This window comes from Oncorhynchus mykiss, chromosome 19 (genome assembly GCF_057628025.1).
Source record: "Oncorhynchus mykiss isolate SJ-2025 chromosome 19, ASM5762802v1, whole genome shotgun sequence".
Taxonomy (NCBI): domain Eukaryota; kingdom Metazoa; phylum Chordata; class Actinopteri; order Salmoniformes; family Salmonidae; genus Oncorhynchus; species Oncorhynchus mykiss.
This window is the reverse complement of record NC_143040.1, coordinates 25,638,378-25,661,648: the sequence shown is the minus strand read 5'-3', so window position 1 is coordinate 25,661,648 and position 23,271 is coordinate 25,638,378. Positions and strand designations below refer to the sequence as shown.

Here is a 23,271-nt window from a genome sequence, read left to right as displayed (position 1 = left end):
AAATTGTGTTTCTTGCTCTGACAGTGCAGTAATATCTAACAATGTCACAACATATACCCAATACACACAAATCTAAGTAAAGGACTGGAATTATGAATATATAAATATATGGACGAGCAATGTCAGAGCGGCATTGACTAAGATACAGTACATACAGTGCCTTGCGAAAGTATTCGGCCCCCTTGAACTTTGCGACCTCTTGCCACATTTCAAGCTTCAAACATAAAGATATAAAACTGTATTTTTTTGTGAAGAATCAACAACAAGTGGGACACAATCATGAAGTGGAACAACATTTATTGGATATTTCAAACTTTTTTAACAAATCAAAAACTGAAAAATTGGGCATGCAAAATTATTCAGCCCCCTTAAGTTAATACTTTGTAGCGCCACCTTTTGCTGCGATTACAGCTGTAAGTGGCTTGGGGTATGTCTCTATCAGTTTTGCACATTGAGAGACTGAAATGTTTTCCCATTCCTCCTTGCAAAACAGCTCGAGCTCAGTGAGGTTGGATGGAGAGCATTTGTGAACAGCAGTTTTCAGTTCTTTCCACAGATTCTCGATTGGATTCAGGTCTGGACTTTGACTTGGCCATTCTAACACCTGGATATGTTTATTTTTGAACCATTCCATTGTAGATTTTGCTTTATGTTTTGGATCATTGTCTTGTTGGAAGACAAATCTCCGTCCCAGTCTCAGGTCTTTTGCAGACTCCATCAGGTTTTCTTCCAGAATGGTCCTGTATTTGGCTCCATCCATCTTCCCATCAATTTTAACCATCTTCCCTGTCCCAAACCATGATGCTGCCACCACCATGTTTGACAGTGGGGATGGTGTGTTCAAGGTGATGAGCTGTGTTGCTTTTACGCCAAACATAACGTTTTGCATTGTTGCCAAAAAGTTCAATTTTGGTTTCATCTGACCAGAGCACCTTCTTCCACATGTTTGGTGTGTCTCCCAGGTGGCTTGTGGCAAACTTTAAACAACACTTTTTATGGATATCTTTAAGAAATGGCTTTCTTCTTGCCACTCTTCCATAAAGGCCAGATTTGTGCAATATACGACTGATTGTTGTCCTATGGACAGAGTCTCCCACCTCAGCTGTAGATCTCTGCAGTTCATCCAGAGTGATCATGGGCCTCTTGGCTGCATCTCTGATCAGTCTTCTCCTTGTATGAGCTGAAAGTTTAGAGGGACGGCCAGGTTTTGGTAGATTTGCAGTGGTCTGATACTCCTTCCATTTCAATATTATCGCTTGCACAGTGCTCCTTGGGATGTTTAAAGCTTGGGAAATCTTTTTGTATCCAAATCCGGCTTTAAACTTCTTCACAAAAGTATCTCGGACCTGCCTGGTGTGTTCCTTGTTCTTCATGATGCTCTCTGCGCTTTTAACGGACCTCTGAGACTATCACAGTGCAGGTGCATTTATACGGAGACTTGATTACACACAGGTGGATTGTATTTATCATCATTAGTCATTTAGGTCAACATTGGATCATTCAGAGATCCTCACTGAACTTCTGGAGAGAGTTTGCTGCACTGAAAGTAAAGGGGCTGAATAATTTTGCACGCCCAATTTTTCAGTTTTTGATTTGTTCAAAAAGTTTGAAATATCCAATAAATGTCGTTCCACTTCATGATTGTGTCCCACTTGTTGTTGATTCTTCACAAAAAAATACAGTTTTATATCTTTGTTTGAAGCCTGAAATGTGGCAAAAGGTCGCAAAGTTCAAGGGGGCCGAATACTTTCGCAAGGCACTGTACATATGAGATGAGTAATGCAAAACATGTAAACATTAAAGTGACTAGTGTTCTATTTATTAAAGTGGCCAGTGATTCCAAGTCTATTTAGATAGGCAGCAGCCTCTAATGTGCTAGTGATGGCTATTTAACAGTCTGATGGCCTTGAGATAGAAGCTGTTTTTCAGTCTTTTGGTCCCAGCTTTGATGCACGTGTACTGACCTCGCCTTCTGTATGATAGTGGGGTGAACAGGTAGTGGCTCGGGTGGTTGCTATCCTTGATTATCTTTTTGGCCTTTGCCGTACCAGGCGGTGATACAGTCCAACGGGATGCTCGTAATTGTGCATCTGTAAAAGTTTGTGAGGGTTTTATGTGCCAAGACACATTTCTTCAGCCTCCTGAGTTTGAAGAGGCGCTGTTGCACTTTCTTCACCACACTGTCTATGTGGGTGGACCATTTCAGTTTGTCAGTGATGTTGTACTTTCCACCTTCTCCACTGCGGTCCCGTCAATGTGGATGGGGGGGTATACTCCCTCTGCTGTTTCCTGAAGTCCATGATCATCTCCTTTGTTTTGTTGACATTGATTGAGAGGTTTTTTTCCTGGTACCACACTCCCAGAGCTCTCACTTCCTCCCTGTAGGCTGTCGTTGTTGGTAATCAAGACTACTATTGTTGTGTCGTCTGCAAACTTGATGATTGAGTTGGACGCGTGCATAGCCATGCAGTCATGGGTGAACAGGGAGTACAGGAGGGGGCTGAGCACACACCCTTGTGGGGCCCCAGTGTTGAGGATCTGCAAAGTGGAGGTGTTGTTTCCTGCCCTCACCACCTGGGGGCAGCCCGTCAGGAAGTCCAGGACCCAGTTGCACAGGGCGGGGTTCAGACCCAGGGCCTCGAACTTAATGATGATGAGCTTGCAGGGTACTATGGTGTTGAATGCTGAGCTATAGTCAATGAACAGCATTCTTACGTAGGTATTCCTCTTGTCCAGATGGGATAGGGCAGTGTGCAATGCAATGGTGATTGCATCGTCTTTGGATCTATTGGGGTGGTAAACAAATTGAAGTGGGTCTAGGGTGACAGATAAGGTAGAGGTGATATGATAATTGACTAGTCTCTCAAAGCACTTCTTGATGAAAGGAGTCAGTGCTAAAGGGCAATAGTCATTTAGTTCAGTTACCTTTGCTTTCTTGGGTACAGGAACAATGGGGGCCATTCTTGAAGCATGTGGGTACAGCAGACTGGGATAGGGAGAGATTGAAAATGTCCGTAAACATGCTCTGAGGACGCGGCTAGGGATGTCGTCTGGGCCGGCAGCCTTGCGAGGGTTAACACGCTTAAAGACGTTGGTGTCAGCAAAGTGGCTGGTTTTCCTTTTGTAGTCTGTGATTGTCTGTAGACCCTGCCACATCTTGTGTCTGAGCCGTTGAATATGAACTCCACTTTGTCTCTATACTGATGTTTTGCCTGTTTGATTGCTTTGCTGAGGGAATAACTACACTGTTTGTATTCTGCCATATTCCCAGTTACCTTGCGGTGGTTCGTACTTTCAGTTTTGCGCGAATGCTACCATCTATCCAGGTTTCTGGTCCATGTTATTATTGGAGGCTACCCGGGAACATATCTCAGTCCGCGTGATCAAAACAATCTTGAAGCGTGGATTCCGATTGTTCAGACCAGTGTTGAATAGTCCTTAGCACGGGTAGCAGTGGTCGAGTGTTTTAGCAGCGTGAGTACTACAGTCAATGTGTTGATAGAACTTCAGCAGCCTTTCCTCTAATTTACTTTGTTAAAATCTCCAGCTACAATAAATGCGGCCTCGGGATATGTGGTTTCCAGTTTGCATAAAGTCCAGTGAAGTTATTTGAGGGCCATCGTAGTATCGGCTTGAGGGGGGATATACACGGCTGTGACTTTGACCGAAGAGAATTCTCTTGGGGGATAATACGGTCGGCATTTGCTTGTGAGGTATTCTAGGTCGGGTGAACAAAAGGACTTCCTGTATGTTATCAAGTTCCCACCATGAGTCATTAATCATGAAACATACACCCCTGCACTTCTTCTTCCCAGAGAGATATTTATTCCTGTCTGCGCAATGAACTGAGAACCCAACTGGCTGGACGTACTCAGACAGTTTATCCCGAGAGAGCCATGTTTTGTGAAACAGAGTATGTTACCATCCCTGATGTCTCTCTGGAAAGAAATCCTCACCCTAAGCTTGTCAACTTTATTATCCAGAGACTGAACATTAGCGAGTAATATACTCGGAAGCGGTGGGTGGTGTGCGTGCCTAGTCAATGAACAGCATTCGGCTAATAATGTAAGAAATAATAAATAAAAAAATTATAATACTGCAGAGTTTCCTAAGAGCTAGAAGCACGGCAGCCCTCTATGTCGGCACCATTTTCACAGAGTGAAGGCCTGATTCACGCAGTCTCCTCTGAACAGTTGATGTTGAGATGTGTCTGTTACTTGATCTCTGTGACGCATTTATTTTGGCTGCAATCTGAGGTGCATTTAACTTTAATGAGCTTATCCTTTGCAGCAGAGGTAACTCTGGGTCTTCCTTTCCTGTGGCGGTCCTCATGAGAGCAGGTTTCATCACAGCACTTGATGGTTTTTGCGACTGCACTTGAAGTAACTTTCAAAAGTTCTTTAAGTTTTCCGGATTGACTGACCTTCATGTCTTAAAGATGGACTATCATTTCTCTTTGCTTATTTGAGCTGTTCTTGTCATGTACTTGGTCTTTTACCAAATAGGGCTATCTTCTTGTATACCAACCCTACCTTGTCACAACACAACTGATTGGCTCAAATGCATTAAGAAGTTTAATGAACTTTTAACAAAGAACACCTGTTAATTTAAATGCATTCCAGGTGACTACCTCATTAAGTTGGTTGAGAGAATGCTAAGAGTGTGCAAAGCTGTCATTAAGGCAAAGGGTGGCTACTTTGAAGAATCTCAAATATAAAATAGATTTAGATTTGTTTAACACTTTTTTGGTTACTACATGATTCCATATGTGTAATTTCATAGTTTTGATGTCTTCACTATTATTCTGCAATGTGGCAACACACACACACACACACACACATACACACACACACACACACACACACACACACACACACACACACATTCACACACACACATACACACACATACACACAGACCAATGATATAAGAGGTACTCACAGTGGCATAGTGCTGGTGGTCACATTCATACACCTGTATGTAGTGTGTTGTGGGCGCCAGGGGGTGGTTACACGGTGTCTCTGGATTGTTGTGGAGATCGATGAAGTAGAAGATGAGGGCCAGGAGAGAAACCAAAATGGCCACCAGTGTCACCACCATACACACACCCAGCTGGAGGGAGGGAGGGAGAGAAAAAGAGAGCGAGATGGAGGAAGAGATAGGGGTGGGAGTCAGGGGCCAGACCTCATTGATCATCATGTACATTTTTATAACATTGTGTGTGTGTGTGTGTGATAAAGTGAAAATCTGAGGCCAGCACCCGACCCACAAATAAATAAATAAATGTGCTGTAGGCTAGAGTCAGAGATGGAATTTTTTTGTGCCTAATTTAGATATGTTTCTGCTTATAATTTTGGTAGGCTATTTGGGAGTCAACTTGTCTATAATTGGATACATGCAGCTTGTCTTCTGTCATTATATGTAAACTAAATAAACCCTTGCTCACCAGAATCAGTTTGACCGGTTGTAAGGAAATTGAAAGCTGTGAATATGACCCAACATGTTTCTGATAAGATTTCATATTTATGTTTTATTTCAGCTTTTGTAGTTGAAATACTATCAGCTTTAATGACACTGATAGATCGCTGCTCTACAGACGGTCCCTAACTGTGCATTCACATTCTCTCAAGATTCTGAAATCAGTCAAAATGTACATTTGGTGTATCATTTTACTGAAGAACTGCTTAATTCAGCAGGAGTTAATATTTAAGACTATGTGAGAGGTTATAAACCTACAGTTAGTGTCCAGATTTCACTTTCTATTAAACCGATCTGAACAGTAGGCCACGTCACCAAATCTTTCCCAAACATGACTTTTCTGGCCCTCCCTTCTCTGTATTTTCAACTCTCTATTATGCAGCTTTTCTTTTTTCATTTTTTTTTAAACTCCGGTATTTGTCCTTTTTGCCTCGGTGGTGGTTCGATGTGTGTTCCCAAAAAACGTTTGGCGTGTAGGCTTTTTGGCGCGCGTAAAGTTAGGCCTTTAAAGTTTAGGCTTTTGCAACTAATGCCAAAAACATAAAAGAAAAACCTCAATGTAGTCCATAGACCTAGATATAAATTGCGCAACAATAATACATTTATAGATTTGTTTATGTATTATTTTCTCTTTATTCAACCCAACTGCCACCTACCTGCCCCTTCATTTGCATAATATTTCATAACTCTAAACGAATGATTTATATATAAACACTAGATGACAGGGGGCGCTGTTTTGAAGACACAGTGCCTCCATCTTGGCACTCCAACATCGTGGTAAAAAAATATTTCTGGAAGCTGTAGAAATGCATTTATAAATGTCTACTTTAGTTTTGGCCATGTCTATTCTATTACAGACACCTTAATGCAGACATTTAAATGATACTTATTGTTATTGTTAATCTAACTGCAGTTTCCATTTTACAGTAGCTATTACAGCGAAAAAATACCATGCTATTGTTTGAGGATAGTACACAACAACAAAATGCATTTGTCATGGCAACTGGTTTGATACATTCACCTCTGAAGGTAAATCATGTACTTACATTCAGTAATCTTGCTCTGATTTGGATTACTGAGGGTCCCAGAGATAACATGTAGAGTAGTTTTGTTTGATAAAATCAATTTTCATATTCAAATGTAGGAACTGAGTTCTACAGTTTGACCCCCCCTGCTGTCTCGGGCTCCACACCCACCCCGTCCAGCCATCTAGATGTGTGAAGGTTAGTGTCTTTTCTGTAGGGAAGCTAATGATCCATCATGTATGACATTCCTGTGAGTGTGTAAACGTAAATTTTTTATTACCATAGCTTTTTTTGTATGCTCTCTATAGTTATGTAAGGTGATGTTAGGCTCCCATGTGGCACAGCGGTCTAAGGCATTGCATCTCAGTGCTAGAGGTGTCATTACAGTCCCTGGTTCGATTCTGGGCTGTATCACACCCGGAAGTGATCGGGAGTCCCATAGGGCAGCGCACAATTGGCCCAGCGTCGTCCGGGTTAGGGGAGGGTTTGGCCGGGGTACGTGGTCATGGTAAAATAAGAATTTGTTCTTAAATGACTTGCCCAGTTAAAGTTTGAATGTACTTGAACATTTATAAATTAACCAATTCTGCACATTTGATCAAACTTCTGGCAGACTTGATACAAAATATTGTGTAGTGATATAATTCTTCACTGGATCAGTCTGAAACTTTGCACACACACTGATCATTGTCTGGCCTTTTAATTGCATTTCTAAAATGATGGTATATTTGGGATGTTTTTTTATTTCTATTATATTTATTCAGATCTAATGTAATTCTCCTTCATTAATTTCCCATTTCCACAAACTTCAGTGTTTCCTTTCAAATGGTATCAAGAATATGTATATCCTTGCTTCAGGTCCTGAGCTACAGGCAGTTGAAAAAAGGTTCCGATCCTTAAGAGGTTTTAAACAAAAACCCTACAAAAACGCCATTCATTTCCCCCATAGGCTTTGTCCAATGAACCAGGGCAGAGTTAGTGCCAACAAAAAGACGCCATTACTATTTCTCTCTATGGAGGACTGCTTTTCTGAGAAGGCCGACATGGCCGACCGGTGGCTTCAAAGCCTCTCATTGGCCAATAAATAGCATCGGTGATCCAGAGTTTATCTACTTCATTGCCCTAAACCTGGACACCCCGCGGATTTAACCGTGGGGATTGCGTGTTATGAGTCACCCAGCGCATCACTAGTGTGAGTGTGTGTACGCATGCCGTGTGGTGGTATTCATACTCACCAATTTCATACTGCTGTGTTTCTCCATCACCACGGCAACGACTCCTGCTGCTATGTACTAGACACACCAGACATAAACAACTCCCAATTGTCAATCAAATATCATAACCAATGGTTAAAAGAATGAGTGGATTATCTGATAAAACAATAACGAAATTGGATGGCAACACTTTAAAAAAATCCTGGTAATCGCAATAACACTTTTGATAGAATAACTTATGGAACCACCCCAAAACGTAATTCACTATCATCCAAAAATCACTCAGTACAGAGAGTGAGTATGAGTGAAGGTTAGGTTACTAGGTTACCGATAGGCCGCTCCACCAGGGCACCCCAAAGGTCACGACCTCTGTGAATTCAGTGGAGAGGAGGGGGAGGGAGTAGGACATCACCATCACACCAATCATTACTTGGGACACCTGACACACAGATAGATAGATATATGTAGATAGACGAACATACACAATCACACACACACAGACTGATGCAAGCATGCACACACAGGCCGGTTACCACTTTGTGGGAACTGCTGATGTAAAAAGGGTTTTATGATTGACTTATTGACACAAACGCATTAAGTTCCAGGCGTTCACCACAAACCAATGTCTGACAGTCTGACATCTTTATAGAGACAGTAAATATAATGAGTCATGTACAAATACATATTTGATTCAAACAATGTGAGAGAAAAAAAAACAGGACACTAAATGCACAGGGCTGAACACAACATGCAATGATATCCTCCCCTATTGTAGCATCTCCATCTATAAAAAAGCTACATAGTCGTTAACATCTGACGCTCACCCCCAATGCCTTCTGCTCGCCTTTCTCGAGCAGAGCCCGTCTGTCGGTCAGTTTATCTGCGTTGATGTCCGTCGTCACGCTCACTGACATCCTAGCGCTCTGGAGCCCTTTGGCACTGGGAGTCAAGGGAAATGACAATACTCCATTTCTGTTCAATTGTTAGGCTATTAAAGAGATTGACTTGACCAATATTTGTCATTAATGAAAATAATCACTCCTAAAAAAACAACCTAAACAACCTAACTTTATTTAAATGATGGTTGACTAGACAACAAAAGTCAAACCTCCAGGGCGGACCGTTATACAATCTAAAAGCCCATTAGGATAATCGACGCATCTTACCTTTTTCTTTCAGATACAAAATCAGTTTAGTGTGCCTAATTCCACAAACACAATTTCTTGTTGCCTACTTCACGAATGATTCAAATAGATTTAGCAACATAGCCAGTCCGAGACCGTTCCTTCAACTTTTTGTGTCTCCGCCCGTTCTTGGCACGAACGCAACCGGAGTAGGATTAGTTTACTTTCACTGGTGCAAAGCCTCCACCCCTAGCCCACTGTCACCCCCTCGTCTTGCGAGACAGTGATACAATAGTCAATCTAAACATTCGTAGCAACCGTTTTTTTTTGTGACAGCCTGGACCTACACGGTAATTTTGCAACAAAAAAAAGGACCGTGTGTATCCAACAGGGGCTGTTTTCATCAAGGTAAATAATTTTTTTAAATAGCTGATGAATTTACATAAATGGTGGATGAAGTTACGCTGTTCTTCAGGGGGTATCGACAGAATATGTCAGTTTAGCCATATTGATGTGTAGGCAACATAGCAAGGTTATTGAGAAATAAGCAAGGTAAATAGGCGTTATACATTTGTTCTTAACTGACTTGTATCTTTAAATAAAGGTTTAATAAAATGTAGGCAACTTAAATAAATAAAAGAAGCCAATCTTTCTATTATGCCCCCCCCCCCCCCCCCCCCCCCCCATTAATTTGGCCTTGAACCTCATGTTATGTCAATACACTTCAGACCAGTCGGCTGGACCGTGTTAATGTACCGTAGTTCATTGCTATTTCCCCTGTTTTGCTTTCTTTCCTCTCCCCTCTCCTCTTATTTCGTTTGCTTGGCCTAAACAAGCAAACAAGCAAACCTTTCCCCACTTCGAATACAGTAGAGCGCAGAAAGCGTTCTACGCTCTAGAATAATGTTTGGTGTCGCTGGTCTGGAAATGAAATGTTACCATGCCCCATATCTCGATTTCATAGTAATACATCTCCCTCCCCGCCCCTTCCCTCCCCAAGCGCACATCTGTTTTTCATCCAGATGCATCATTCCACTATATCCAATGGGGACTAGGCCTACTCTGACATGTGGTTTTCACCCTCTCTCGGACTCTCTCTCCCAACTCCCTCCCTCCCGGCCTCTTTCCCTCTCTCCTTCCCGCCATCCCTCTCCTTCCCTAGCTCTTCTTTTCTCTCTCCTTCTCTCTCTCCCCGTCTCAATCTCTCTGGCTCTGGCTCTCTCTTCCAGTCATTCACACCACTCATTAATTACCACAATACAAAATCATTGCTAGGTCAAATGCACCTCGCTCCTCTTTCAGTTTCAGCTCAACATAAACATGCACATGCTTAAAGGGATACTTCGGGATTTTGGCAAACACTCTGGTGAAGTAGATAAATGTATGGTCCAAACAGTTAAAAGACACACCCAATCCCCTCTGCCCTCAAATTAAGTGGACACTTCCGATGACGTATCATGACGTCTGACGAGTATACACTTGTGGGGCAAGGGGGCGAGGGAGGAAGGAAATACAAATTGTTGTATTATTAATTAATATGATTGGTTTGTTTAGGATTCCTGGCAATGTAAATAGTTTGTATGTATGCTTGTTTGCATGTGACTATTCCTATTTTGTTTGTTGATATTTGTTAATAAAAAAATACATTTAAAAATGAGGGAGGAAGGAATGATTTTTAAATGGACCACCCTTGACCGGAAATTCGTCACTTTTTTTAATCCAGTGTTCCCAACTTAGCGACTTTGTCACTATATTTAGCGAGTATTAAGTCCCCTCTAGCGACACATTTTCAAAAAATGGACTAGTGACTTTTTCTGGTGTTATTGGAGACTTTTGGAGACTCTGACATGAAAGCACGTATCGTTCTTACTCTTCTCAACGAGCAGTGGGTGCTGCCATGGGCCCCACCCCATCCCAAAGCACTCACAGGCGGCCCAGTCCTCACACAGCAGTCCCTCCCAGCTGCAGTCAGAGCAGGAGATGTTCACCCCTCCAGACTGCAAATTAATTGCGCATGCGGGAAGCCGCCGCTGGCTTACATTCAGTGCGGGAAGTAAATGTAAAATGTTCTTTGTCTAAAATAAATCACTGCATTTGACTCACACAGCCTCAGTCACTTACTCACCTTGTCCACTGTGTGTGTGCCTCTCTGTGACATAAGCTAAACATCTAGCTGGCAAGATATTCATGTCTCAGTCTAAACTGTACACTCAAAAATACAGAAAGGAGTGGGAATCAAACCCTGAATTCAAAGTCTGGTTGAAGCCGTTTATTGGAGATGATACACGGGCATACTGCCTGTATTGAAGGCTGATTTCTACACCAAACTTAGTGAAGTAAAAAAACACATGGCAACTCAAAAACATACTCAAAAGGCAGAGCCTTATAACAGTTCCCACCCAAAACAAGCTGCCATTTATGGTTAAAAAAATTGACTCTGCAATAAAGGCTGAGGCCAACATGGCATTAGCTATCTCTGAACACTGTTCCATGCTGGCATGTGATCACATTGGAGAAGCATGTGGAGCTGCTTTCTCAGACTCCACTGCTACTACCCACTTCAAAATGCACAGGACAAAGTGCACAGAAATGATTAATGGTGTTCTAGCACCATACTTTCTGAAAAAGTTGGTCGCAGATGTGGGTGACCAGCGTTTCAGCCTCCTCCTCGATGAGTCCACGGATGTAAGTGTTTCTATGTACCTGGGGGTTGTGATATGGTACTTTAGTGACACCAAGCAGACAACTGTATCAACATTTCTGGGGCTTGTTGAGTTGGAGGGAGGAGATGCCAAATCTATAGCCCGTGCTGTTGTGGCTTTTCTCGAGAAGTGTTGAAAAAAGTATGTATGTCTATATAGGTATGTGTATGTATATATGTGTATATGTATGCATGTGTGTATGGATATATATATTTACCCCAAAAATATATGGGGGATTGGAAATGATGCAGACAATTACAAAACATACATGTATTATGTAACATGAAGTCCTATGAGTGTCATCTGATGAAGATTGTCAAAGGTTAGTGATTAATTTCATCTATATTTCTGCTTTTTCTGACTCCTCTCTTTGGCTGGAAAAATGTCTGTTCTTTTGTGACTTGGCTCTGACACAACATAATCGTTTGGTTTGCTTTCGCTGTAAAGCCTTTTTGAAATCGGACACTGGTGGGATTAACAAGAAGTGTATCTTTAAAATGATGTTTGAGGAATTTTAATTATGGGATTTCTGTTGTTTTGAATTTGGCGCCCTGCACTTACACTGGCTGTTGTCATATCGATCCCGTTAGTGGGATCTCAGCCCAAAGAGGTTTTAACCTGAATTAGGGCCAGACTAGTTATCCATCATTTTCTCACATTGACAATTTTTTCTATTGTCTGTTTTTGGTCCATTTAGATTGTTAATGTAGATTGTGTAATAAAAAATAAAATAAAAAAATAAGTAACTCCGCCAGAGTGTCTCTTTGGGTCACTTTTGCAGGTCCCAAGCCCGGATAATGGAGGAGGGTTGGAATTGTGACATAAAAAAAACAAGAATCGACAGAAGAAAGTTCCTTTGTAGTTCTAAACATATTTTGTGTTTTTTACTCACTTTTTGTCTCTCCCACAAAGTTATTCCTCTCTCCTACAGCGTCCATCACAATTACATGCACATGGCCAATTATGCAAATTAGGCGATGACGTCATTTAGCGACTTCTAGTGACTTTTAGGACACCGGTAGCTTGGGGGCACTTCATATGTGCTACCGTCAATCATGTTTACTTACATTAAATATATAATTATTAATATACGCCTACTGTATGAAAGCTAGCAAACTAATTAGCTAACTAACGTTAGCCTGCCTAGCTGGAACTTCTGAAGAAGGAAAATGTTTCTATAATTTCTATAATTTCCAAAAGATAACCAAACAAAAACATATTTACTTTTTACGAGAGGTGTTTGTGCCGTCATGTGCATTAGTAGCACAATTTCTAATTTATTTGCATTCGTTTTTTACTTACACTTGTATGTTGACTTCTTCATTGATGTTGTTTTTAAGTGTTCACTGACTTTTTTTAGCGGATGTACAATTGTCGCAAATTGAATTATGGTGAGTTTCAGGCCCCGGAGTGAACATAGTTGTACACTCGCAAACTCGACTAAAAACTAGGGCTGATGGGCTTACGTTGCAAACTTCCCTTGCTCGGCTATTCCCTTGCTTGGCTAATCGTTTGGACCACCCTCCAAGATGGCGACGGGGATTTCCCCAAGGGCATAAGGTGAGGGTAGGTGGATGAGGGTGTGTCTTTCTTATGAGTTTGAACTGCCGGCAAAGGTACTCATTGCCAAAATCCATAAGTATCCATTTAATAAGCAGAGTTCATATATCACGCTGGAAAGCATAGAACACTGCGTTCCAGTGCCTGCGATTACATTTTGTGTTTGTATTGGTTACATTTTGTGGTTGATTCTGATAGGCATGTCTCCTCTCCTCTCTCCTTTCTCTTCCTCTCATTTCTCTTTCCTCTCCTTTCTCCTGGACCAAACTCTTTCATTCAGGATGATGTCATCCACTGAGTCAGGAACAGATGTTCCTAAACTACATCGCCTTTTCATCATGTTTGACCCAGAGGTTGTAGCGGTAAGATAATTGAATGAGTAATGGGCAATGATTACTAAACACTCATACATAGAGATAGCCAATACATCTACCAGACTGCTCTCTCCCTCCTTGTTGTACCGTTCAATTGTCTTAAGAGTGGAATTTCTATATCTATCGTGTCACCATGCATCAGACATCACTTGATCCATGGAGTACACACGTGCTCACTCCCCGTCATGAACTTAAAAGCATTGGACTGGTGAAAGCAAGGGCTAGAAGGCCCGGTTGTCCTCATCATACATTTTGCACTAGTAATTTCTTATGATAAAGACTGAATGGAACTGGGAGAAGGCTAGAATCGGACCACAGAGCTTATTTTTGTAATCGTCCCAGTTCCTTTAGATGCAGTTCTCTCTTTTCTCCACCAGGTGATGTCGATACTCCTGGGTCTATTCCAGGTGCTGTTGGCTGTGCCTCTGTACTACATAGACATTGGTTTACCCAAACTACAACTCACGCTCCCTTTATTTATTGGCTTCCTGGTAAGATCCTAATTTGATAAAGTCATAAGTATCTTTGTTTGTTTTATTTCTCTCTATACTTTTTTCTCCTTACCATAACATCCCTACCCTAATTGGAGTAAACTAATGGACAACGACAATATGTTTACTGCTACTTACAGCTATCTTGCTCACATCTACGGTACCTATAGTTAAGAAATTATACATATATTCCTAATTTATTCAAGTGCTGGATTCTCACCCGCAGCGGCCAATCCACCACTCACTCTGATCTTAACTCCAACCCTCCAATATCCACAGATTTACCCATGTTTCCCAGTATAATGCTATTTCCTTTTGCAATACATCCCTCCATTTTGCTATGATGTCTTACGAGGGTCCTGAACCTAACTATTTCTAACATTTCTACCGATATTGCCCTAAAAATAAATACTTTACTCGAGTATAATGATATTTCCCATTGACTGCATGTTTTTTCAGATCCCCTAACAATAAATGTTTTGTTGTTTTGTCTCTGAACTACAGCACTTTGGATTAGAAGTGACACAATGACGATGATGTTAAATTGGAGACTGTCAGCTTTCATTTGAAGGGTGTCTTCATTCATATCGAGTGAACCGTTTAGAAGTTACAGCACTATTTGTACATAGTACCCCCATTTAGGGGACCAAAAGTATTGGGACAAATTCACTTACAGTACCTATCAAAAGTTTGGACACACCTACTCATTCCAGGGCTTTTCTTTATTTTTACTATTTTATACATCAAAACTATGAAATAACACATATGGAATCATGTAGTCACCAAAAAAGTGTAAAACAAATAACAAATGGAATCTCCAAAAAAGAGTAAAACAAATCAAAATGTAATGTAATGTTGCTGCTACTGTCTCTTATGACCGAAAATAACTTATGGACATCAGAACAGCAATTACTCACCTCAAACTGGACAAAGAGTTTTTCTTTAACAAGTCCGACGCAAAAGATATACTGCTTTCTCGGAAACGGGCCAAAATCCCTGTCATTTGCATGAAGAAAAGACAGAGAAAAGGCGGCAGGGCGAGTGAGTAAACCCCCACTACCATCTGCTCTATTGGCCAACGTGCAATCATTGGAAAACAAAATGGATGATATACGATCAAGGTTATCCTACCAACGGGACATTAAAAACTGTAATATCTTTCACCGAGTCGTGGCTAAACGACGACATGGATAATATAGAGCTGGCAGGGATTTTCCATGCGTCGGCAGGGCAGAGAAGCTACGTCCGGTAAGATGGGGGGCGGGGGTGTGTGTCTATTTGTCAAAAACAGCTGGTGCGAAATGTCTAATATTAAAGTGGTCTCAAGGTATTACTGACCTGAGGTAGAGTACCTTATGATAAGCTGTAGACCACACTATCTACCAAGAGAGTTCTCATCTATATTATTCGTGGTCATCTATTTACCACCACAAACCAATGCTGGCACTAAGACTGCACTCAACCAGCTGTATAAGGCCATAAGCAAACAAGAAAATGCTAACCCAGAAGCGGCGCTCCAAGTGGCCGGGGACTTGAATGCAGGCAAACTTAAATCCGTTTTACCTCATTTCTACCAGCATGTCACATGTGCAACCAGAGGAAAAAAAGACCACCTTTACTCCACACACAGAGACGCATACAAAGCTCTCCCTCGCCCTCCATTTGGCAAATCTGACCATAATTATATCCTCCTGATTCCTGCTTGCAAGCAAAAACTAAAGCAGGAAGTACCAGTGACGAGCTCAATACGGAAGTGTTCAGATGACGTAGATGCTACGCTACAGGACTGTTTATCTAGCACAGACTCATCCAATGGCATCGAGGAGTACACCACCTCAGTCATTGGCTTCGTCAATAAGTGCATCAACGGCGTTGTCCCCACAGTAACTGTATGTACATATCCCACCCAGAAGCCATGGATTACATGCAACATCCGCATCGAGCTAAAGGTTAGAGCTGCCGCTTTCAAGGAGCGCGCCCTCAGACAAACCATCAAACAGGCAAAGCGTCAATACAGGATTAAGATTGAATCCTACTACACCGGCTCCGACACTCGTCGGATGTAGCAGGGCTTGAAAACTATTACAGACTACAAAGGGATACCCAGCCGCGAGCTGCCCATTGACGCGAGCCTACCAGACTATCTAAATGCCTTTTATGCTCGCTTCGAGGCAAGCAGCACTGAAGCATGCAGGAGAGTACCAGCTGTTCCGGACGTGTGATAACACTCTGTAGCCGTAGTGAGCAAGAGCTTTAAACAGGTCAACTTTCACGGATTACCAGGACGTGTACTCAAAGCATGAGTACATTTTCAACCTCTACCTGAGCGTGTCTGTAATACCTACATGTTTCAAGCAGACCACCATAGTCCCTGTGCCCAAGGAAGCAAAGGTAACCTGCCTAAATTATTAGCGCCCTGTAGCACTCACTTCGTTAGCAATGAAGTGCTTTGCAATGCTGGTCATGGCTCACATCAACAGCATCATCCCGGATACCCTAGACCCACTCCAATTCGCATAACGCCCCAATAGATTCACAGATGACGCAATCTCAATCGCACTCCCCACTGCTCTTTCCCACCTGGACAAAAGGAACACCTATGTGAGAATGCTGTTCATTGACTACAGCTCAAAGTTCAACACCATAGTGCACACAAAGCTCATCACTAAGCTAAGAACCCTGGGACTAAACACTCACTCTACAACTGGATCCTGGACTTTCTGACAGGCCGCCCCCAGGTGGTAATGGTAGGCAACAACACGTCTGCCACGCTGATCCTCAGCACTGGGGCCCCTCAGCGTTGCATGCTTAGTCCCTTCCTGTACTCCCTGTTCACCCCCGACTGCGTGGCCGAACATGACTCCAACACCATCATTATGTTTGCTGACGACACAACAGTGGTAGGCCTGATTACTGACAACGATGAGACAGCCTATAGGGAGGAGGTCAGAGACCTGGCAGTGTGGTGCTAGGACAACAACCTCTCCCTCAACGTGAGCAAGACAAAGGAGATGATCATGTACTACAGGAAAAGGCGGGCTGAACAGGCCCCCATTAACATCAACGGGGGCTGTAGTGGGGCGGGTTGAGAGTTTCAAGTTTCTTGGTGTCCACATCACCAGCGAACTATCATGGTCCTAACACACCAAGACAGTCGTGAAGAAGGCATGACCTCACCTTTTCCCCCTCAGGAGACTGAAAAGAATTGGCATGGGTCCCCAGATCCTCAAAAACTTATACAGCTGCACCATCGAGAGCATAACCGCCTGGTATGGCAACTGCTCGGCATACGGCCCAGTACATCACTGGGGCCAAAGCTTCCTGCCATCCAGGATGATACTAGGTGGTATCAGAGGAAAGCCCCAAAAATAGTCAAAGACTCCAGCCACCCTAGTCATAGACTGCTCTTTCTGCTACCGCATGGCAAGCGGTACCGTAGCACCATGTCTAGGACCAAAAGGCTCATTAACAGCTTCTACCCCCAAGCAATAAAAGACTCCTGAACAATTAATCAATTGCCACCCAGACTATTTACATGGATCCCCCCCCATCTCATTTTACACTGCTGCTACTTGCTGTTTATTATCTATGCATAGTCACTTGACCCCTACCTACATGCACAAATTAGCTCGACTAACCTGCACGTCTGCACATTGACTCGGTACCGTTACCCACCTACTTTTTATGAATTTTTACTTTCGTTTATTTGGTAATTATTTTCTTAACTCTTTCTTTAACTGCATTGTTGGTTAAGGGCTTGTAAGTAAGCATTTCATGGTAAGGTCTATATACCTGTTGTATTCGGCGCATCTGACATATTTGATTTGATTTACACTCTTGGCATTATCTCAACCATCTTCATGAGAAAGGCTTTTCCAACAGTCTTGAGGAGTTCCCACATAGCTGAGCACTTGCTGGCTGCTTTTCCTTCACTCTGTGGTCCAACTCATCCTAAACCATCTCACTTAGGTTAGAGTCGGGTGATTGTGGAGGCCAGGTCATCTGATGCAGCACTCCATCACTCTCTTTCTTGGTCAAATAGCCCTTACACAGCCTGGAGGAGTGTTTTGTGTCATTGTCCTGTTGAAAAACAAATGATAGTCCCACAAAGTGCAAACCCGATGGGATGGCGTATCACTGCAGAATGCTGTGGTAGCCATGCTGGTTAAGTGTACCTTTATATAGTGTCACCAGCAAAGCACTCCCACACCTTCACACATTCTCCTCCTCCATGCTTCACAGTGGGAACCACACATATGGAGGTGGAGATCATCCGTTCACCCACTCTGCTTCTCACAATGACACAGTGGTTGAACCAAATATCTCACATTTGGACTCATCAGACCAAAGGACAGATTTCCACCGGTCTAATGTCCATTGCTCGTGTTTCTTGGCCCAAGCAAGTCTCTTCTTATTATTGGTGTCCTTTAGTAGTGGTTTCTTTGCAGCAATTCGACCATGAAGGCCTGATTTAGGCAGTCTCCTCTGAACAGTTGATGTTGAGATGATTCTGTTACTTGAACTCTGTGAAGCATTTATTATGGCTACAATTTCTGTGGCTTGTAACTCTAATGAACTTATCCTCTGCAGCAGAGGTAACTCTGGGTATTCCTTTCCTGTGGCGGTCCTCATGAGAGCCAGTTTCATCACAGCACTTGATGGTTTTTGCGACTGCACTTGAAAAGATGAAAAGTTATTAATAAACAAATTAGGCACATTTGGGCAGTCTTGATACAACATTTTTGTCACGACTCCCGCCGAAGGTGGCTCCCCTGCCTGTTCGGGCGGCGCTCGGCTGTCGTCGTCGCCGGTCTACTAGCCGCCACCGATCCCTTTTCCCTTTTCTGTTGGTTTAGTCTTATTAGTTGCACCTGTTTCTTTTGTGTTTCTTGATTCCTGGCCTATTTAAGCCTGTTAGGCCCGCTTAGGTTTGTGCGGGATTATTTTGTGTTCGCTGTCGGTTGTGGATGTATTTTGTTCTCCGTATCATTTTGCCCTGTGTGTTTGGGCTGGTCAGTGTTTCTGCAGCCTGTGTTTGGCGTGACCGTTTTTGTGCCGGAGAAATAAATAATCTATTATTGAACCCTCTGCTCTCTGCACCTGACTCCTACCTTCCACTCCTAGTAACTCGTGACAATTTTGAACAGAACTGCAATGGTTCATTGGATCAGTCTAAAAACTTTGCACATACACTGCTGCCATCTAGTGGCCAAACTCGCACCTGTGCTGGAATAATACATGATGTCCTTTCTCTTGCATTTCAAAGATGATGGTGCAAAAAAAATGTTTTATAATCTTTTACCAGATCTAATGTGTTATATTCTCCTACATTCCTTTCACATTTCCACAAACGTCAAAGTGTTTCCTTTCAAATGGTACCAAGAATATGCATATCTTTGCTTCAGCACCTGAGCTACAGGCAGTTAAAGTTGGGTATGTCATTTTAGGCGAAAATTGAAAAAAAGTGTCCGATCCTTAATGGATTGTCATTTCTCTTTGCTTATTTGAGCTGTTCTTGCCATAATATGGACTTGGTATTTTACCAAGTAGGGCTATCTTCTGTATACCAACCCTACCCTGTCACAACACAACTGATTGGCTCAAGCTCGTTAAAAAGGAAACAAATTTCACAAATTCCCTTTTTTGAAATCCATTCCAGGTGACTACATCATGAAACTGGTTGAGAGAATGGCAAGAATGGACAAAGCTGTCATCAAGGCAAAAGGTGGCAACTTTGAAGAATCTCAAATATAAAATATATTTTGATTTGTTTAACACTTTTTTTTGTTACTACATGATTCCATATGTGTTATTTCATAGTTTTGATGTCTTCACTATTATTCTACAATGTAGAAAATAGCAAAAATAAAGAAAAACCCTTGAATGAGTGGTTGTGTCCAAACTTTTGAATGGTACTGTATATGTATTAAAGTAGTAGAAAGTATTTAGTCCAATTATTCATAGCATGCAATGACTACATCAAGCTTGTGACTCTACAAATTTGTTATATATATTCGCTGTTTGTTTTGGTTCTGTTTCAGATTTTTTGTGCTCAATAGAAATTAATGGTTCATAATGTAGAGTTGGAAGTCGGAAGTTCACATACACCTTTTCACATACTCCAATTCATGACATTTAATCAGAGTAAAAAAAAAGGTCTTAGGTCAGTTAGGATCACCACTTTCACTTTTAAGAATGTGAAATGTCAGAATAATAGTAGAGAGAATGATTTATTTCAGCTTTTATTTCTTTCATCACATTCCCAGTGGGTCAGAAGTTTACATACACTCAATTAGTATTTGGTAGCATTGCCTTTAAATTGTTTAACTTGGGTCAAATGTTTCGGGTAGCCTTCCACAAGCTTCCAAAAATAAGTTGGGTGAATTTTGGCCCATTCCTCCTGACAGAGCTGGTGTAACTGAGTCAGGTTTGTAGGCCTCCTTGCTCGCACACGTTTTTTCAGTTCTGCCCACAAATTTTCTATAGGATTGAGGTCAGGGCTTTGTGATGGCCACTCCAATACCTTGACTTTGTTGTCCTTAAGCCATTTTGCCACAAATTTGGAAGTATGCTTGGGGTCATTGTCCATTTGGAAGACCCATTTGCGACCAAGCTTTAACTTCCTGACTGATGTCTTGAGATGTTGCTTCAATATATCCACCAAATTTTCCTCCCTCATGAAGCCATCTATTTTGTGAAGTGCACAAGACCTTCCTGCAGCAAATCACCCCCACATCATGATGCTACCCCCATGCTTCACAGTTGGGATGGTGTTCTTCGGCTTGCAAGCCTCCCCCTTTTTCCTCCAAACATAACGATGGTCATTATGGCCAAACAGTTCTATTTTTGTTTAATCAGACTAGAGGACATTCCTCCAAAAAGTACAATCTTTGTCCTCATGTGCAGTTGCAAACCGTAGTCTGGCTTTTTTATGGCGGTTATGGCAGTGGCTTCTTCCTTGTTGAGTGGCCTTTCAGGTTATGTCGATTTAGGACTCGTTTTACTGTGGATATAGATATTTTTGAACCTGTTTCCTCCAGCATCTTCACAAGGTCCTTTGCTGTTATTCTGGGATTGATTTGCACTTTTCGCACCAAAGTATGTTCATCTCTAGGAGGCAGAACACGTCCACTTCCTAAGCGGTATGACGACTGTGGGGTCCCATGGTGTTTTTACTTGCATACTATTGTTTTTACAGATGAAGGTGGTACCTTCAGGCATTTGGAAATGTCTCCCAAGGATGAACCAGACTTGTGGAGGTTTACATTTTTTTGTGAGGTCTTGGCTGATTTCTTTTTATTTTCCCACGATGTCAAGCAAAGAGGCACTGAGTTTGAAGGTAGGCCTTGAAATACATCCACAGGTATACCTACAATTGACTCAAATGATGTCAATTAGCCTATCAGAAGCTTCTAAAGCCATGACATCATTTTCTGGAATATTCCAAACTGTTTAAAGGCACAGTCAACTTAGTGTATGTAAACTTCTGACCCACTGGAATTGTAACTTTCTCACTCATCATTATTCACGATTTATTCAGGATTATCCATAATCATGGTAGCATCCACATTAATTCAGAAGTGTTTAGAAACATATTCTATTGTTATTTACAATAGAAGTGACTCCAAAATGGCACAATGGTGTTCACCATTCAATGGCCATAATAAATAGGTATGGTGACAGAGGGCAACCTTGTTTTATGCCCCTTGACAATTCAAAGTTCTCAGAGGAGTAACTGTTATTTATTATTTCACATAAAGGATTGTTGTTCATGACTTTTACCCATCTTATGAGAGAGTTCAAAAATCCAGGGACTATATAAAATGCTTTCTCAAAATCTGCCATGAAAATTATACCTGGTTTCCCTCATTCTCATAGTTTTCCTTTATTTATAGTAGTTGTCTTATGTTGTTTCCAATATATCTTCCTTTTAACAATCCCGTCTGATCGTGATGAACAATGTCCGGTAGGACCTTTTTTATTTTATCAGAAATACATTTTGCCAATATTTTTGCATCACAACATTGAAGGGTCACCATGTATTTGATATATTTGATACCATTCTACCAATTCCGCTCCAGCCATTACCACGAGCCTGTCCTCCCCAATTAAGGTGCCAAGCTTCATGTGGCTTCTGTTTATTTTATGCATAGGCTATATGTGATTTAGTGTACATCATTGGATGGTTTGGTTTTCTTTTTTCACATCTGGAGCAATTGAAACAACATATGTTGTTTATACTTTCTTTTAAAGTTTGTGATGGCAGGGTCGTTCGCCTTCGCCTGTGAGAAGTCTCCCAGCAGACAGCTAGTAAGTCATTACAACAGTCACATGTTGCATTGCATACACTGCTCTAACCAGGTGTAATAGATTCCATTATTTAAATGTCCACCTGGGTCGACCTGTAAAGCAACTCACATGTTAGGCTGAACATGTTGCCCATAGGCTACTGTGCAATGTGTATACCCTGTTACGTGCATGAGAAGATACATTCATTATATAGCAACATTTGCGGTCCTATACCTTTTTTCTCTTAGGAACAATAAAGTTTATCGTATTTCATGTTTGGGGCCAGGAGATTTTCCTGTCTCTGCTTACTCTTTCTTCCATGTTGTGTCTTCCTCCCCAGCTGACAGGCTGTGCCTACACTAACGTGGCCAGCCTGGTGGCGAGCCTACTGGCTCTGTGTTCGTACAGCGTCTCCCTACACTCCGTCCAGGGCTCTGCTGCACCCTGCACTCTGCCAAGCATCGACCTGTACACATGGGCTGCACAAAAGTGCCCAGGAGAGTACCTAGAGGTAAGGAATGATTTGTGGGTGGTTCATAAGCGTGTGTGTGTGTGTGCGGTGTGTGTGTGGACAGTTTGTCTTGTTTGCCACTATGCTATTTTAGTGCCCTGTATTGTGTGTGGCACTGTGTTTTTTGTTGTTGTTGTTTATCCTTCCTTGTGCTTTTCTCTGTCCCAGGAGTTCTTCAGGAGTATCATAGTCCTACTCATCGTTTATGACTTGGGTGCTCTTACCCTCCACTCTCTCCTCTCTTTCTCCGCACTCAAGGGACTCGGAGTGAGACTGTGCCGAATGATCAATTAATCAATTATTCAAACTGATTAACCAATGGATGCTAGTTGAAAAACCTGTTTTAGAAAAATAATGATCTGTTTAATAAAAAATTTCTCAGTGACCACATTTCTTTTAACTTGTTTAAGTTCAAGTTTGTTTATTTCATGGGTTTGTTTGTTCCTTTCGATCTTTACAGGCTTACAATGTTTTGAGAAACCTAATAAAATAATTTGTATAAA

At 41.9% G+C, this 23,271-nt stretch overlaps 2 protein-coding genes across 3 annotated transcripts in view; one reads left to right on the top strand and one right to left on the bottom strand.

Annotated features, from left to right (window-relative positions):
• Window positions 1–9,243, bottom strand: part of LOC110497431 (membrane-spanning 4-domains subfamily A member 12) — a 16,903-nt gene extending 7,660 nt beyond the window's left edge. Inside the window, exons 1-5 of the mRNA XM_021573534.3 lie at window positions 8,884–9,243; window positions 8,542–8,656; window positions 8,046–8,156; window positions 7,739–7,795; window positions 4,942–5,112 (exon numbers count right to left, since the gene is read on the bottom strand). Of these exons, the coding sequence (XP_021429209.1) occupies window positions 4,942–5,112; window positions 7,739–7,795; window positions 8,046–8,156; window positions 8,542–8,631 (429 nt within the window). The 5' untranslated portion in view covers window positions 8,632–8,656; window positions 8,884–9,243. The remainder of the gene's footprint in view (window positions 1–4,941; window positions 5,113–7,738; window positions 7,796–8,045; window positions 8,157–8,541; window positions 8,657–8,883) is intronic.
• Window positions 9,114–23,271, top strand: LOC110497430 (uncharacterized). Of its 2 annotated transcripts, XM_021573532.3 has the most exons (7): window positions 9,114–9,249; window positions 13,384–13,465; window positions 13,855–13,968; window positions 21,167–21,307; window positions 22,222–22,278; window positions 22,598–22,768; window positions 22,937–23,271. In XM_021573532.3, the coding sequence occupies exons 2-7, from the start codon at window positions 13,385–13,387 to the stop codon at window positions 23,060–23,062; spliced, it is 690 nt and encodes a 229-aa protein (XP_021429207.2). In that variant the 5' UTR covers window positions 9,114–9,249; window position 13,384; the 3' UTR covers window positions 23,063–23,271. The 2 variants fall into 2 exon arrangements, with proteins under 2 accessions (XP_021429207.2, XP_021429208.2); XM_021573533.3 differs by lacking the exon at window positions 21,167–21,307.